The 16,620-nt window shown below is 37.6% G+C and overlaps 1 protein-coding gene across 1 annotated transcript in view; it reads right to left on the bottom strand.

Annotated features, from left to right (window-relative positions):
- Positions 1–245: 245 nt before the first annotated feature.
- Ptp10D (Protein tyrosine phosphatase 10D) overlaps positions 246–16,620 on the bottom strand; it is a 398,723-nt gene continuing 382,348 nt past the window's right edge. The window contains exon 29 of the mRNA XM_067156405.2: positions 246–15,226. Within this exon, the coding sequence (XP_067012506.2) occupies positions 15,195–15,226 (32 nt within the window). The 3' untranslated portion in view covers positions 246–15,194. The remainder of the gene's footprint in view (positions 15,227–16,620) is intronic.

Below are 16,620 nucleotides of genomic sequence, written 5' to 3'. Positions count from 1 at the left end.
TTACAGTGGCAAAAATTAAGATGATCTTTCAGTATACATAGCCTTATACTAAAATAGAAAAGAAATTAACTTACCTGAAATAAGATAGTGTGTGATGCTCGAACAAAAGCAGAATGTAGGCATATTCACGCTACAATAAATAAGCCAAACTATATCAACGATGAATTTGACACACATGCTCCAGACAGCTAGCCACTCTAGCTCGTTGGTTTGAACAGTGGGGCAGGTAAATAAAAATCAAGACATGAATTTTAAAAAAGTCTCATGTTGCAACAGTTTCATGGTTTACAAGATACACTTTGTTACACAAACAGTTCAGACTCTGTAGAATGAGCAAGTGTAAGAGACTCTAGACCAAGGGTGTACATGTCACATTACTCCATTAGCACACTAGTGAGCCAGTGAGGCAATGCAATGTGCCAGGGAAATTTCTCTGCAATGTTCTGTTGTTACAGAAAGCACCAGGTTCGCAGCAGGAGCCCGGCATGGCTTTGAATGGCAAAGGCAAAGTGGATGTGTTTAGACAAAAATATGTTGTTGATAATGTTCACTACCGGAGAGAGAGTACTTCTGATGGAACTTTATTTAGCTACATTGATCAGTTTATGAAAAATGTGGACCTAAAATTTTGTATGCTTTTTTCGTAATTCTGAAACAGAATACTGTACGCGATTTAATACATAAATTCAGTTCATGTCATACCAAGAAGTGGTATGCCTATGATTTTAACCCTTAATCAGTCGTGCACAGTCGTTAGACTCTTGTATGTTATATTTTGCTTCTCGTGAGCTTTGCAGGTAACAGAGATAACCGCCATACCGTGTACCTTTCCCTACACTCATTGCTGATGACTTGGCGTGGTTACTTTTCAATTAGAGAATGTTTTTGTATAAATATTGTACAAAGGGCACTAGGAAAGTTTTGCAATACACAAAAACTGTTGGTTGAACACCCCTGTTATGGTGAGGGATGAAAAGAGAGGTGAAAACTGGTCTAAAAGACAGCAAGGCATGACCTTCAAACCACTTGTTACCAAGCAGTGGGATTGAAAGCAAGTTAAGATGTCGGTGTGGTCTAAAAGTGAATATCGTGCAATTATCCGCTACAATTTTGCTTGTGGATTAACTGTTAACCAGTGCCTGGAGGAAATGACTCCTGTGCTGGGGTAAGACTGTCCACATTGGACAACAATTTTCCGCTGGTACAAAGAGTTCCAGAGGGGAAATTTTGGGGTTGAAGACTATTCTCATTCTGGGCGACCGTCTGAATCAGTGACTGAGGAAAACATTGAAGCTGTGAGGAAAATGTTGCAGCAAGAGAGGCGCTTGACATATTGGCAGGTAGAAGAGACCTTCCAAATCCCTGCACCAGCTATTCATTCAGTTCTACACTACCATCTCCATGTTAGAAAGGTTTGTTCCCTTTGGGTGCCCCATTCACTTTCAGAGGAACAAAGGGCACATCGAGTGAAATGCTAAAACAGTTTGAAAATGGGACTTCGCATAACGTAAATAGCATCGTTACAGGTGACGAAACTTGGCTTTATTATTACGATGTCCCAACAAAATCCCAGAACAAGGTGTGGGTGTTTGAAGATAAGGTTACTTCTGTGACTGTGCGAAAAGGTCAGTGAAGAAAAGGAAGATTGCAGTATTCTTCACTAAACGGGGCATCCTGACTCGGGTTGTGCTAGAAACACAAAGGACAGTTACTGCGAAGTGGTACAGTGAGGCTTGTCTGCCTCAGGTCATCAAGGCTCTCAAGCAGCTCCGTCCAAGGTCACGGCTCAACACTTTGCTCTTGCTTCACGACAATGCTCCAGCACATCGTGCTAGTGTAACAATGGATTTTCTTGCCAGATCAGGATTGACTGTGCTTGATCACCCTCCATACAGTCCTGATCTTGCCCCATGTGACTTCGCACTCTTCCCAGAAGTGAAGATGAAGCTGAAAGGGCGGCGTTTTGTATCCGACGAGGAGCTTCTGGCAGGATAGGATCAAGAGTGTGAAAATGTGACCGAGGAAAAGTGGAAAAGTTAGTTCAGTGACTGGTTTCGACATATGGAGAAGTGTATAGAGTGTGGTGGAAATTATTTTGAAAAAGTCTAAAGCATTTACTCACATTGCAAAACTTTCCTAGTGCCCTTTGTAGTACTGCGGCTGATGAAATTTCTGCTATTATTGTTGCAATTACGGAGTGTGATTCTGGTCTCTTTAGATCTCCCAGACTGTACATTTCCTAATGCCTAATGTTCAAATCCCAGAGCTACAGTTCTCTGTTCTCTGCTGCTTGCTGCCATTCCTGACAAAGCCACAGGTGCACCTGGAAGATGCAGTTTCTATACCTGGCAGCAGAATAGCAAGGTGAGTGCTACATACATGAACTGTACATTTGCAAGAAACATACAACTACACTACTACTGTAAAGTGTGCACTTCTGACAGATAAGTAAGACCAATTAGCACAACTTTTATATTTCAAGACTAAGAAGGCCTACCAAATGACTGTTGCTCAGCTGTAAAGGTAGCAGATTAAGAGGCGATGAGTGGTCAGCGTGGCGAGTCCTCTCGGCCATTTTTCTTGGCTCTCTAGACCGAGGCCACCATCTCATTATCAGATATCTCCTTGACTGTAATTTCATAGGTTGAGTGGATCTCGAACAAGCCCTCAGATTCTGTTAAAAATCCCTTATCTGGCTTGGAATCGAACTAGAGGCCTGCACAGGTGAGAGGAAGACGTTACCCCTACACCGCAGGATGGCTGAAGGAATACAACAGCAACATGAATATGGGATTCAACCATGGGAACTGGATATGTGAATAAAGGAATATATTTGGTGGGTCGTTCAAACAGAGTCAAAGTATATTTAATCATTTGTATTGATTGTATTAATCATGCCTGCTGATTTATGTTTGGTAAAGTTTTGTTTTGAGAAGGAAGTGTATATTTCATACGTGGTTTTTAAGATCATATGATACTAAACCTGGTAAAAGACTGTGCGCAACTAAGTAAGGGTTTAAAGATGGAAGACTTGATCAAATCTGATATGTTGCAGAGTCCTACAAAATCAACGTGCAAATAGCATCACAGTCCAGAATCTCCATGTGGATAGCAAATAAGATCGGAAGGAAAGAACTTACGGTAAATAGTATTCCTACTATGTACCATGGTTCAAGAATTAAAACAAACTGATCATGCAAAAAGGTGAATTGTGAATGTTTCTAGAGATCCATAAATTAACATTGCCTTGAAGTTTTAAGTTATAAATTTCATTATGGTCCATATTGACAATTGAAAGGGTAGAAAAAGGTCCACCTATTCAATACCATTAGATTAATGTTGCTATATTAGGTCATCTTCAGCCAAGATCAAAATTGGAAATGACATGCATATATATGAACAGCAATAAAATATTACAATTGGTATGTCTCAATATGTATAACATAATATTGAGAACACTGTCCAAACTGATGTTGTTATACACAAGTCTGAAATCCAGTAGGGTAATGGTATCTTCTCTTCATTGGTAAGTAAAGTCTTAATCTAAAACAGTGTGGATGAAAAGTCAGACTACACATTAAAGTGGTTGTTACTGGTGGTGTTGAACTGTGCCACTGTCTTTTTAATAAACAAGTATTCTTGAGTCTTGAATTGATCTTGGAACTGACAATTCATCGTTTGTGGACGTTATGGACTCATTTGATTCACAAATAGAATATACGAGTGACAGTTTATATAGAGTTAAACAGGACATTCTCAACTTGGTTAAGTGGCCTTTCCATCTAATGAAATTATCTTTCTTAGAATTCATTGTGAAGTGAATGTTCTGGCAATCAGTCTGGTGTTGATGTTCATGCCCAGCGAACGTAAACTACGTTTTATAAACTGTCAATCGTATATTCCATTTGTGAATCAAATGAGTCCATAACGTCCACAAACGATGAATTGTCAGTTCCAAGATCAATTCAAGACTCAAGAATACTTGTTTATTAAAAAAGACAGTGGCACAGTTCAACACCACCAGTAACAACAATTTAAAACAGTGTGTACTTTTCATCCACACTGTTTTAGATTAAGACTTTACTTACCATTGAAGAGAAGATACCATTACCCTACTGGATTTCAGACTTGTGTATAACAACATCAGTTTGGACAGTGTTCTCAATATTATGTTATACATATTAAGACACACCAATTGTAATATTTTATTGCTGTTCATATATATGCATGTCATTTCCAATTTTGATCTTGGCTGAAGATGACCTAATATAGCAACATTAATCTAATGGTATTGAATAGGTGGACCTTTCTCTACCCTTTGATGGTTGTCTTGAAGTTTTAAAGGCAACATTCTTTTTGGAAGAGATATTGTTTCACATGCCTGGCTAGGTAAACTAGCAAAACTCACAGATTTTCTCTTTAAGAAAATACCATTACATTAGCAAAAAATCTGTGAGAGTTGCTATATCATGAACGCAAATCATAGGACCAAGATAATTTAGCCATTTGTTACAAGCGCGAGTTTGTGCTTCCAACACAGAACTACTGTAGTGAAACTTTCCTGGCACACTGTATATTGCTTAAAAATCACTTTTGATTTCGTTACTGTATTTTTCAACAAGAGGCTGGATGGTAATGGCTGGTTAGAACTTCACTTTCACATGTGTTCTAACATATAAGTGCCAGGTGATTCTTACATTAGTTGGACACTAACACCTTTGATAGAACTCTGTACACATTAATATCAGAATTCTTTTTAAAGTAACATTACAGTAATATTTATATCAAAATACCGATAAACATTCTTTATCTTATAAAAGTGGTGAGTGCCAGCACTCAGAGTTGATATTACAACTAGACTGACCAAAGTAACACACATAAAAAGGTTTCTTTTCTTTTGTTGTCAATATTTAAAATATCCAACACACAACAAGCTTTGTTCATATCATGATTCCCTTCAATAACACACACAGTTCCTTAACAAATAATATTTACACATACACACTTTTCTATAGCCACAATCTGGTGCCATGAATAATGCCTCAGTCTGGATCAGTCACTGCAGTATTTTGGGTGAACTTCAAGGACATATGACAAATTGACCTGCCATAAGCTTTACGCTGTCTTAGTGTTTTGATCTGTTCTGACCTCTTAAAGCATAGTTACAGCTGTTTGGAGATAGATGACAAAGTAGACCAAAGAAGTAGCGCTGCTAGGTGCTCGTGCTCGAGTTAATGTAGCCTGAATCAAGTTTTAAAGTTTTCTGTGATTACCAGATGCTCACTCACCTGATCTCCAACTTCTACAACATTGTTGTCCGACCGGCGCTGGTCACTGGGCCACGTTAAAAATGTTACGATCCGTAAAATCATGGATGCCCCTTCGATTATGGACAAAATACAGAAAGCCTATGGCCAGTTGAAATGCCCACATATTATGCCATAAGGAAAAATCTGTCGTGAAGACTGTACTTCATCTCACCTCATCTGGAAAACAATCTCAGAGTCAACACAAGAAATATTGACTCGATCGGATACAAGAAGACATTCACTGACTGTGCAATGGACAGAACCAAATCAAAATCTATGGGCTGAGCAGCGAACCCCCAACCAATGTGGCACAAATGCGAAGATGATGATTTCCACAATGCCCTCAACATGTCTTGTGATCAGGGATTGGAAGTTTATAAGCTGTAGCTAACAGGGAAAAGAAAACTTTTTTTTACACAGAGATGGCAACAAAGGAAGTAAGGAATTTGCCACAAACTATTAATACAAGGTTAAATGTTAAGTTGAAAGTTTGCAGAGAACACGCTGGAATTACCGGAAGACTTAAGTCTACTGTGAGTGAATGATAGTGTAGTTCTGCCATCAACTTCTTGGAGGATTTACTGAAGTGTTAAATAATGATTTTAGGATTCACAAACGGATCGTTTGTGCTGAGCCGAGTGGCTCACACGGTAGAAGCACTGCCTCTTTGAGGCCATGTTGGTGAGATCAATCATGGCTGAGTCTGGTGGTATTTGAAGATGCTTAAATATGCCAGCCTTGTGTCTGTAGATTTACTGGCACATAAAAAAACTCCTGAGAAATAAAATTCCAGCACCATGGCATCTCCAAAATCTCTAATGAAAGTAGTTCGTGGGACATAAAACCAATAACATTAGGAAGGTTTGAAACTGTCCACGGATATCACATGGTCTTGAAGGTACACGAATGTTGCTTGCAGATGATATAGTGATTTAGTGTGCTATGTCATCTGATCAGGCCTAGAACATAATTGCTCTGAGTCTCATTCTTGGACAAATATATGAAAGTGACAGTCTCTGAGACGAGTTTCTGTCGGTAACAGCACCTTCTGGCTCAATGAGGAAAGTAATGGGAAATTTCCGCATGGAACTCCCGAGGTTATAACATACTATCTGCAAAACTTTTAGTCAGCTTCGGCTCCTTAGTGCTGAATCGGTAGACCTCGGTTATCTTTGAGATACGGATTGCTGCGAGACAACTGGTGATATTATCACAAAACTTTGATTTCTATCTTTAATATATTCAGTAAAGCAAAGAAATATGGGCAAAGAGTGAACTGTTGAGGAAAATCCAAGTAGTAGACTGCTCTCTTCCCTCTCAGTAAGTAGACTGAACAAACTGCTGCATATACAAGAAAATCTGTTTCCACGATTAGGAGGATTAAAAAAGTTTCTACCTCTAATCCTAGTGAATCAGCCTTGTTGAAAATAGGGAGGCCAGTCTAAACCATTTTATTATAATTGATATTAGTGTGGATAACTATGAAAAAAAGTCGCAACGAGACATGATATATGCGTGTGTGCAACACAGTTGTGGGGTTTAGATAATAAAGGCACAGAAAAATTATGTCGTTCATATTATTGATTCAATTCCAATTACAGTTCAATTCAGTTGGCAGTTCTACCAGAACCGTTGAAGCTCCCTTCTTGCCCCTCAGTCAGTAAAAGGAAGTGTCGCGAAAAGTTTTGCGGATAGTACATAACATAGTGATTTGAGGGAAGGAAAAAAACAGAGTAATGGGGGGTAAACAGGAAGTATGAGAAACAATACAGAGAGAAAAAAAAATGGTGAAACATATAAATTATGGAGAACTTGATATGGAAATAACAGAGTGCAATTTTTCTAAAGAACATCGTGATTCCAGTGAAGACTGTAATCATACTGTGAAAATGTAGATAAGACATGTTTCTTGAAATAGAATTTTGGGAGCAGAAATGAAATTTCTTTTGATGTATGTTACAGAAAGCAAGGAGACTGTAACATACAGAAATACTTTTTTTTTTTCTAGTTGTTTTACGTCACACCGACACAGATAGGTGTATTTAAAGTTTAAAATTTCATTGTTCCGTATTGAAGAATATCACAATTAAAATTGAAATAATTGATAAGGAGATTCCACCTATTCAATACCAAAAAATAAGAAATGTAGTGAATTACATTCTCATTTAATAATAATAATTAGAAATGGTACCGGTTTCGACCCTAGTCCAGGTCATCATCAGCCGATTAAGAAATGGAAAACAATGCATAGGATCAGTAGAAGAGGCAAAATGAAAAGGAAATGAACGGGGGTAGACACTGTAAAACTTAGAAGAAGTAAAATACAAGTCATTCAAAAGAAAAACAGTGCGCAATTCTCTTAGCGGCAGCAAGGCACACGCAGCACTAGGCAAAGTCGTACAATGATTAAGAATAGCGGAGAACTGTTCAAAGCCAGTTACTTAAACACTGTCAGGCATAAAGTCACATCACAATCGAACACATACGAAGGTCCATATTCGTGTAGGAGTTGAAGACTAGCAGATTCATTGAAGCAACTTTTCATATTGCTTCTTCTACTGATCCTATGCATTGTTTTCCATTTCTTAATCGGCTGATGATGACCTGGACTAGGGTCGAAACCGGTACCATTTCTAATTATTATTAAATGAGAATGTAATTCACATTTCTTATTCTTTGGTATTGAATAGGTGGAATCTCCTTATCAATTATTTCAATTTTAATTGTTACAGATAGGTCTTACGGCGATGATGCGACAGGAAAGGGCTAGGAGTGGGAAGGAAGCGGCCGTGGCCTTAGTTAAGGTACAGCCCCAGCATTTGCCTGGCGTGAAAATGGGAAACCACGGAAAACCATTTTCAGGGCTGCCGACAGTGGGGTTCGAACCTACTATCTCCCGAATACTGGATACTGGCCGCACTTAAGCAACTGCAGACAGAAAGACTTAGAAAATTGGAAAATAATACTATTAATTCTTTGACACCCCTTCACTTGCTGTTGCCAGAGTGTATGTCCCAGTAAGTAATGATGTGGAATATCCTCAGATGCCACTAACCTCAGCTAAGATCAAATCCACCATCTTGGGAACTGTGCCACCGGTATATTTTGAACATAAGGTGAAGGAAGACCAAAATATGGTAGAAAAATCAGTAAAATGGAGAGGAACCTTGCACCCCTGGATAAGATGAAATGGTGACCAAAAAGTAGCAGAAAATATTTTCCACTTAGAGTATGAAGATGTGTCTGACAATGCAAGCTATTCCTGGGAATTAGGAATTAACTTACAACAAGGAATTGCTAATCAATATTTTGGAGAGGTGATGAATTTACTCTCACAGGTTTATAATTTAAAAGGAGAAAGATGTTTAGGCATTAAGACCGAGTACTATGGAAATTCATAATTCTGAATTCCCGTAACACAACTCTTTCATATGTCACATGAGAGAAAATGGACCTCTTATCAGAAGAGAACTGAAGATCGTAATAATTAGGGGTTTCAAGAAGAGCGCACGTCTTGTCTGCTCCAGATGACAAACAGTTAGAGAGAAGCAAAGTTCTAATAATGACATGGACAAGATTACAGTTTGCAGTAAGAAATGATCATCATTATGAGCTTATGTAATTCATAAGTTACACCTCTTTCTATCACCTAAGACACAGTTTTCACTCATACGCATCCTTCGTCTGCATAAGCACTACAATGTTAAAAAGAGAGAGGTTCCACCTATTCAATACAATGATTGCACAAATTTATGTCACAACATGTTTAATTTGGTTTGGGACCGGTTTCGACACATTTATGTCATCATCAGCCGATAGAAAAAACATGGCAAGAAGTATAGAATTATCAACACACACACACACACACACAAAAGAACCACACACACACATTAACTGTAACACATATAACACTTACATGAAAAAGTGAACAATTGAAATTCATGTAGTTTGCTGTGAGTGTTAAAAGACCAAGTGAAATGTAACACTTTTCCATGAAGATAATTCTTTGTAGAGAACATAAGCAGTGTGACGTTCTTGAGCACTCTTGCTGCAAGCTTTGAAGTCAGTATATTAGATCTTGAGGTTAAAAAAGGATCTTAAAGGATGCAGCATAATTTCAGGACAGGCCTTGAAAAGAGTAGGCAATTTCCGATACCTCGGCATCACTCTTCAATCTAATGGTACCTCTTACAGAATACACATAAGAGAAAGAACAGCAGCAGCCATACGAGGGATCTACGACATAGAAAACCCCAACATGATCTCGCTAGAAACAGCAATGCTTCTCTTCCGCAGCAAAATTCTCCCTGCTCTCACCTATGGTATTCATCTCATCTGGGACCACCTTACTATGACCGACTTAGAAACCCTAGAAAGAATAAAGCCAGATTCCTGAAAAGAATACAGCGCCGTCAAGACTAGCGTATATGCTTGCAAAAGAACGCTTTTTCATAGAAGATATGAGGTACATCCTACAGCTACCATCTGCACCACAAGCAGAAGTCCTTATCAAAAGAAAACAAAAACAAGAAGAAATATGGCCGGGATTTTTCACAACAGAAGCCATGCTAGACCGAAGGGAGTGGACCAAACCAGGTTTTGCGAAGTGCCATCACTAGACTATCTGTACATGGATTTCATCATAAATTGTGCATGAAAACATACTTCCATGACCCAGATGAAGACTGCTTATGCAAACTATGCAACAAAGTGTGTGAGCATTATCATTTTACAATTTGTACACAGAGACACAAAACTCTAAAGGAATACAGGAAAGAATAATGTATTTTGTACCTATTTGATCAGTGTATACTAATGTTATGCACATTTGTGCGCTCTTTTCTTAATAATAATATAATAATTTACAATTGTTGCTAGGTAACGAATAACATGTTGTTGTTTTTGGTACTTCTAGTGATATATATAAAAACTCCTGGAGTATATTGTATTGATATGGATTTACAAGATCTATAGAAAAAGGAAAATAAGTTAGAAATAAAAGTAAAAACAGGGAAAATGGTAAGATAAGTAGTACTATGAGGCTCACCTTGTTTAGCTTGCCATGAAGTAGTAAGAGGTGGAACCTCTCTCTTTTTATTGTCAGTTCAATACGGATCAATTATGAAGTTTTTACTTTAAATGATCCAGAAGCACTCTCGAGCAGCAGCAGGGCATAGATGAAATACATTGCAATTCTTTCTTAAATATATCTAATCCCATGAAATAATACTTGCAAATTTATACTATTTCTCCTCTTGCTTGATTCACATCATACATGGCACCACCACAATCATCGGGAAGTAGGGAGTACATCAGGGAAAAGACAAAGTACTTGGAAGACAGTGATTATCTCTTCAAATATGTCATCATATTATTAGGAAATTTGTCATTGTTTCTCAAGACAAAATTCAGGGACATAGTACTATGAGTCAGCACAACTTGCACAGATCATCGAGTAATAAAATACACAACAGTCAAATCTCTTATTTTAAAAAACTTGTCAAGACTAGGGGGAAATAGTCCTCGAGCAGAGACTGCCTTCTCATAATGTATCCAATGGAACAAGTCCATTCTCTGCCCCACTGACGAGTTTCAAACATTTCAATGTTATTTTATTGCTATGGTTACGATACTGAATGTTGACAAAATATCTCCAATGATCTGCACAGAGTTGGCTCTATTCGTCTAAAACATCAGGGATGTGTAATAAGGAGCCTCCCCGGCAAGTGCTGCATCCAGACAATCAAACGTTTATGGTGATGCAGTTGGTAATGCCATCTATCTGGGAGTGATGCCATATTTTATACATTTCAGCCAATGGCAGTGGCGCTGGTGTGAGTTATATGGAAAATGTTGCACAATTTATGATGTTTGGTTACAGACATATATTTCTAGCCTTGTCAATGAACATTTAACACTCGTAAGAGTTAATTACATTTTAGAAAGTCATTTTTGCTGCGAGACTGAGAATGGACTTATTCCTATCCAACAGTAGAGGCTAAAGTCATCTAAACATTCAAGTAACTCTATAGTTTTCATCCTTTTGGTAAGAAATTGAGATTCTGCATTATGTTGAATCAAAGACTTTGGTTTGCAAACCAAGAGGAGTTATTCTTAACAGTAACCTTTTCAGTATATTTAAGTTTGAGAAAGACTTAACAACTGGAATTTTGTGAATACAGTAATTCTTACAGGAATGCAAAAATCATAATTTCTTACAAGCTCAGTTAGTAGATTCGTCTTCAACTGAAGTAGCTATAATATATAGTTCTCATGGTATTTTTCCTGGGACTGCAAAATGACTACTTTGCAAGCCTGTATAATTCTCCAACTGTTGATAGGAACATCAACTTACAGCAATAACCTATGTTGAACTTGAAAGGAATCATATTTAAGATAGAATACTGTTCACAAAATTATAATACTAACATCTCTCCCACATTGGTTCTGTCACAAGGGAGACAAATAAGTACTGGTAAGCCAGTTTGAAGTTGTTCTGTTGGCCCCAAAGAGGTTTGTAACAAAGTTCCCTTTTTCTTCCTCTCACAAAAATGTTGCATTAAGAAGATTTATAAGAGGTTTCTCTCTCCTTAAACTAAGTTTGTACTTGAAGGTTGGTCAGTGAAAATAAGAGAAATATAGCAAGAAAGGAGTATGGAACATTAAAATAATGGAGAGAGAGAGAGAGAGATAAAGAAAGAATAAACATGACACAGAACAAACACTTCTAATCTGTGTTTACATTAGTAAAAGAAATGGAGTTACAGATAATACCTATGATGGACAACCACACAATGGCTCCACCAGTGGTGATTTAAGAAACTCTCAATGCATACTGTTACAGTTGATTATAAATTATGGAAGTCATCGATAATGTCTTAAGCAACGACACTATACCCCGATATGGCCACTGTGTGAAACTAACAATGGTTATTAAGTATCCACTTAAACAGATCTAATTAATCACAGCTAAGAAATGTTAAACCTAATAAGCTAAAAGGGATGTGACAAACCATTTGAAGTAGCCAAATACTAAATAGATTTTTGAAATTTGCTAGTATCATTGAGCTGTCATCTTGACATGCTTCACTAGCAGGTTATTGCACTTCGATCCTCAGAAGAACTACCTATGTTCTAATTTTCTGCCTGGGACAATATTCAATGGCCTTTTTCTGTCATCTTGACTCTTTTTGGCTTTGTAAAGCACATTATTTTGTATTTCTTACTTTGTCAGTGTGCTTTTCTTTATATTTCTATGTTGCCAGTTTAAGGTGGAACAGCTCATTGTTGTAAGATCAAAACGAAAAGGTGAAGGGTATAATTAAGCGTCAAGATTCCAGTGAAGCAGGCCACTTTCCACTGGTGAGCAAATTCCAAACTATTTTCTTATTATATATTTGTACTTTCCCATGCAATTTAAAAATGATGTAACGAATCAACATTCCTTACTTGCACTCTTACAGTCTGGTAAAACGTAAGACAGTAACACAAAATGATGATAATAATAATAATAATAATAATAATAATAATAATAATAATAATAATAATAATAATAATAATAATAATAATAATAATAATAATAATAATGTTATTTGTTTTACGTCCCACTAACTACTTTTACGGTTTTCGGAGACGCCGAGGTGCTGGAATTTAGTCCCGCAGGAGTTCTTTTACGTGCCAGCAAATCTACCGACACAAGGCTGAACTATTTGAGCACCTTCAAATACCACCGGACTGAGCCTGCCAAGTTGGGGTCAGAAAGCCAGTGCCTCAACCGTCTGAGCCACTCAGCCCGGCTAACACAAAATCTGAAATATAAATTTTCTATGGTGTTCAAGTGTCCAACTGGTAACACCCTGCTCTATTCTGATCTTAGCCAAATCTTGAAAATATAGTCACCGTTTTGTTTAGTGGTTAGTCTGGAAGAACACATTTGACACAAAGTAACTAGTGATCTGATTAATGACTTCAGTCTTACTCTCCTTATTCTCAAAATCAGGAAGGACCTGATGGTATGACAGATCTTATTATTCCAAAAACAAAGAGCAGAAAATATGAACATGCTATGTAGTCTGTTCTAGGATACCAATGGACAAGTGAAATTGACTGTGCGAAGACATCTTATGTTATATTCTGCCAGGATCAAAGTGTAAAAGAAAGTTTTAGTTCAATGTCAGTAGTTCACTGCGTTACTGACAACTTTTCACACAGGTAACGGTACCTAATCAATGCAAGACAGATTTTAAAAACGGAAGGTCACACCCAATCATTAGAATACCACATGAAACTGTAAGTTCGTTTGCCTAAGATAAATAGCTGCATAACTAAAAAAGTAAATCAGTGCTATAATAATAATAATAATAATAATAATAATAATAATAATAATAATAATAATAATAATAATAATAATAATAATAATAATAATAATAATAATAATAATGTCATTGCACTAAATATGCAGTTAATTTCTGACACACACAAAATTCTCTCTCTTCTCTCTTTTCTAAAAAATTTCTTGCCTATAAAGTGTACATTTCATTTTTCAATAAATCTGAAGATAGGAGCTGCACTATACGTTATAGGATGTGGGAATGGGAATGCTCTTCATTGAACATTAGGAAAATGAGTAGAGAGGACACATCTTCACAGACGAGATTCTTGAGTGGCAAGTTCAGAAATAATTTGGGCTATTATCATGCACCGCACCGAGCTACTGAAGACCAGTTGTTCTATCGTAACCGATACACAAGGCAACGAGATTCAAGCTGCAACCAACAAAGAACCAAGTGAAAATTGTGGCCGACACACCTTCCAGTCTAATGTTCACTTCTCACAACATATAAATCAATGCTTCTCAATCTTTTATTTTTCCTTTGTAGCGAGTTCCTGCAGCACACTTACTAGTTGGCAACAATGTAGCAGGATAATAGGTCATGTGCAATCAACTGACTGCAGATTAGCAAACCCAACGCCATTTTATGCATGTCCTAGCTTGACGGGTTATATACCTCACTGTACTAATTTTTAAAATGTAAATCAGAGTCCTGAAAGCAATACAGAAAGAAACAAGACACATTTCTGCGCGTCTTCAATCTGACCATGAACTGACCTTTTCAGTACATAAGAAAAGTTCAAGTTTCCCATTAAAAACTTTGATCTTTACTGAAAGGCATAAGGCAACAAGTATGTTAAAGCACTTGCATATTTTTCTCTTGTTCCTTTAATATTAAAAAAGAAATTAACCAAGTTCCTCCGCTACATGGAAAACATATAAGCACGGATATGTTCTTCCTGTCCTAGCATTCATAGATGATGCCAGAGTTATCGTTATTTCAGAAAACTGTTCATGCTAATTCTAAATAGATCCTCTGGTCCAAAACCATATCCATTTTAAAAATATCAACATCACATAGGCTAGGAAGGTTCGCGGCACACCCGTTAAGAATCTTGGTACGAGTTTGTTAGAACAGTAACAATAACCACTGTAGTGTAGGGGAAAAAAGAGACTACTTTTCCAAGTTCATTCAGTATGTTCTTGACAGCTGCCGTGACAAGTAACATGATGAAAATAGAAGCCCAACTTATTTCTCGACATCAGCTGCACTAATATCACAGCTATTTAACACTACTCTATACATATGTACATACTTCAGTATTAATAAAACTAAGGAGGAGAGGTTTTAAAACTCACCAAAATGCAACTCAATTGGCAATGTCATGAACATTAAAATAAAGAGTGTTATGGTCATACATTCAGTTCAAATGCTTCGTTTTGAACACCGCGATTAGCGTGAACCACGGTGGTGGCTTATTAATTTGAGGCAAAAACACGGAAGGTGATGGTGGGCTCACTCGCTACGTCGTCGCCTCCACGGTCGATGCTTGTCACATCCCAGACTCCGCAATGCCTTCATCATCTGCAAGGAGACACAGGAAACGGCTGCTTTAATATCAATCACTTTTCACTTGACAAACTTTGACATGCCATGCAGTTTCAATCATGTATAAATAAAGCCAAACAACATAACACAGAAATACAGGAGGTAGGTGCTATATGGTACCCTCATCAGATGCAAGTAGCCTTGATTTTTAGGGGATACTGAAAGTGTAACAGTATACTGACAATCACCACACATGAAAATCTGTTTACAAACTTGTTTGAGAGCTGTTATTTTTAATGCCAGGTAATTTTAGTCTCTTAGTTTCCCCCAAAACGGCTCTCTATGAGCATTATTTGATGTTAAGTAGTGTCAAAGAGGCTCCAGCACATTTATGAAATAAAGACCCTATACTTAACTTTGACAGCTGAAAAGAAAAGACTATACAACGTGCATTCCTTGAGATAGTGTGAACAAAGCAACACACACTAGGATAAAGACAAGTTGCTCTACGTCGCACTGACACAGATAGGTCTTATGGTGAGGATGGGAGAGGAAGGGGCTAGGAGTGGGAAGGAAATGACCGTGGCCTTAATTAAGGTACAGCCGCAGCATATGCCTGGTGTGAAAATGGGAAACCACGGAAAACCATCTTCAGGTCTGCCGACAGTGGGGTTCGAACCCACTATCTCCCGAATACTGGACACTGGCCGCACTTAAGCAACTGCAGCTATCGAGCTCCGTAGGATAAAGAACTCCTTATGTTTATCCTAGTAGATGTTCAGCATTTCATTTTACATGTGACCAATTACTTCCAGAATAACAAATCTCTATCAGACTAACATTTTCCCGTTACTTCAAATAACATAATTCATAACATTCACACATGTAAGTGTCAGAAATGAAAGTTTTGGTTTCAAAGCTAGAAGTGTCTTTAACAAGATGCACTCTGTATCTGTAGAGAAGAGTAAATGTGGATGTTTGTGAAAGTAGAACATCTGAACAAACTGATGCAGCTGGTGTTTCACCTGGGATAACAAACGCTCTCTTTAAGGGGACCGTGCAACAAAAGATAATGTGAAGCAAGTCAGAGTAAAATGTAGCCTCTGACAGTGTATTACAGAGTTCAGTTTCCTAGAAAATCATTTTATTTCCAAATCAGATTTCTAGAAAATATGCTTTTACTTGATTAAAACCAAAATACTGGACAAATGATCAAATGGAGTCGCCTGCGTTCGCCCTGGCTTGGCATGTCATCAGTGGTGGAACCTGTGGACTGCAGTTCTGCTCTATATGTGTCTGAGTGTGAAATGAGGCTGTTTCAATTCCTCAACTGTTCATAGCAGGTGTTTGGAAAAAAACTTGTTGCTTTCTCGGATAGGAGCTTCATATGTAGGTGTGACTAAGGCCTACATGTTTCTGAACACCATGCC

Source organism: Anabrus simplex, chromosome 12 (assembly GCF_040414725.1).
Source record: "Anabrus simplex isolate iqAnaSimp1 chromosome 12, ASM4041472v1, whole genome shotgun sequence".
Lineage (NCBI taxonomy): Eukaryota > Metazoa > Arthropoda > Insecta > Orthoptera > Tettigoniidae > Anabrus > Anabrus simplex.
This window is presented reverse-complemented; position numbering and strand designations above follow the sequence as displayed.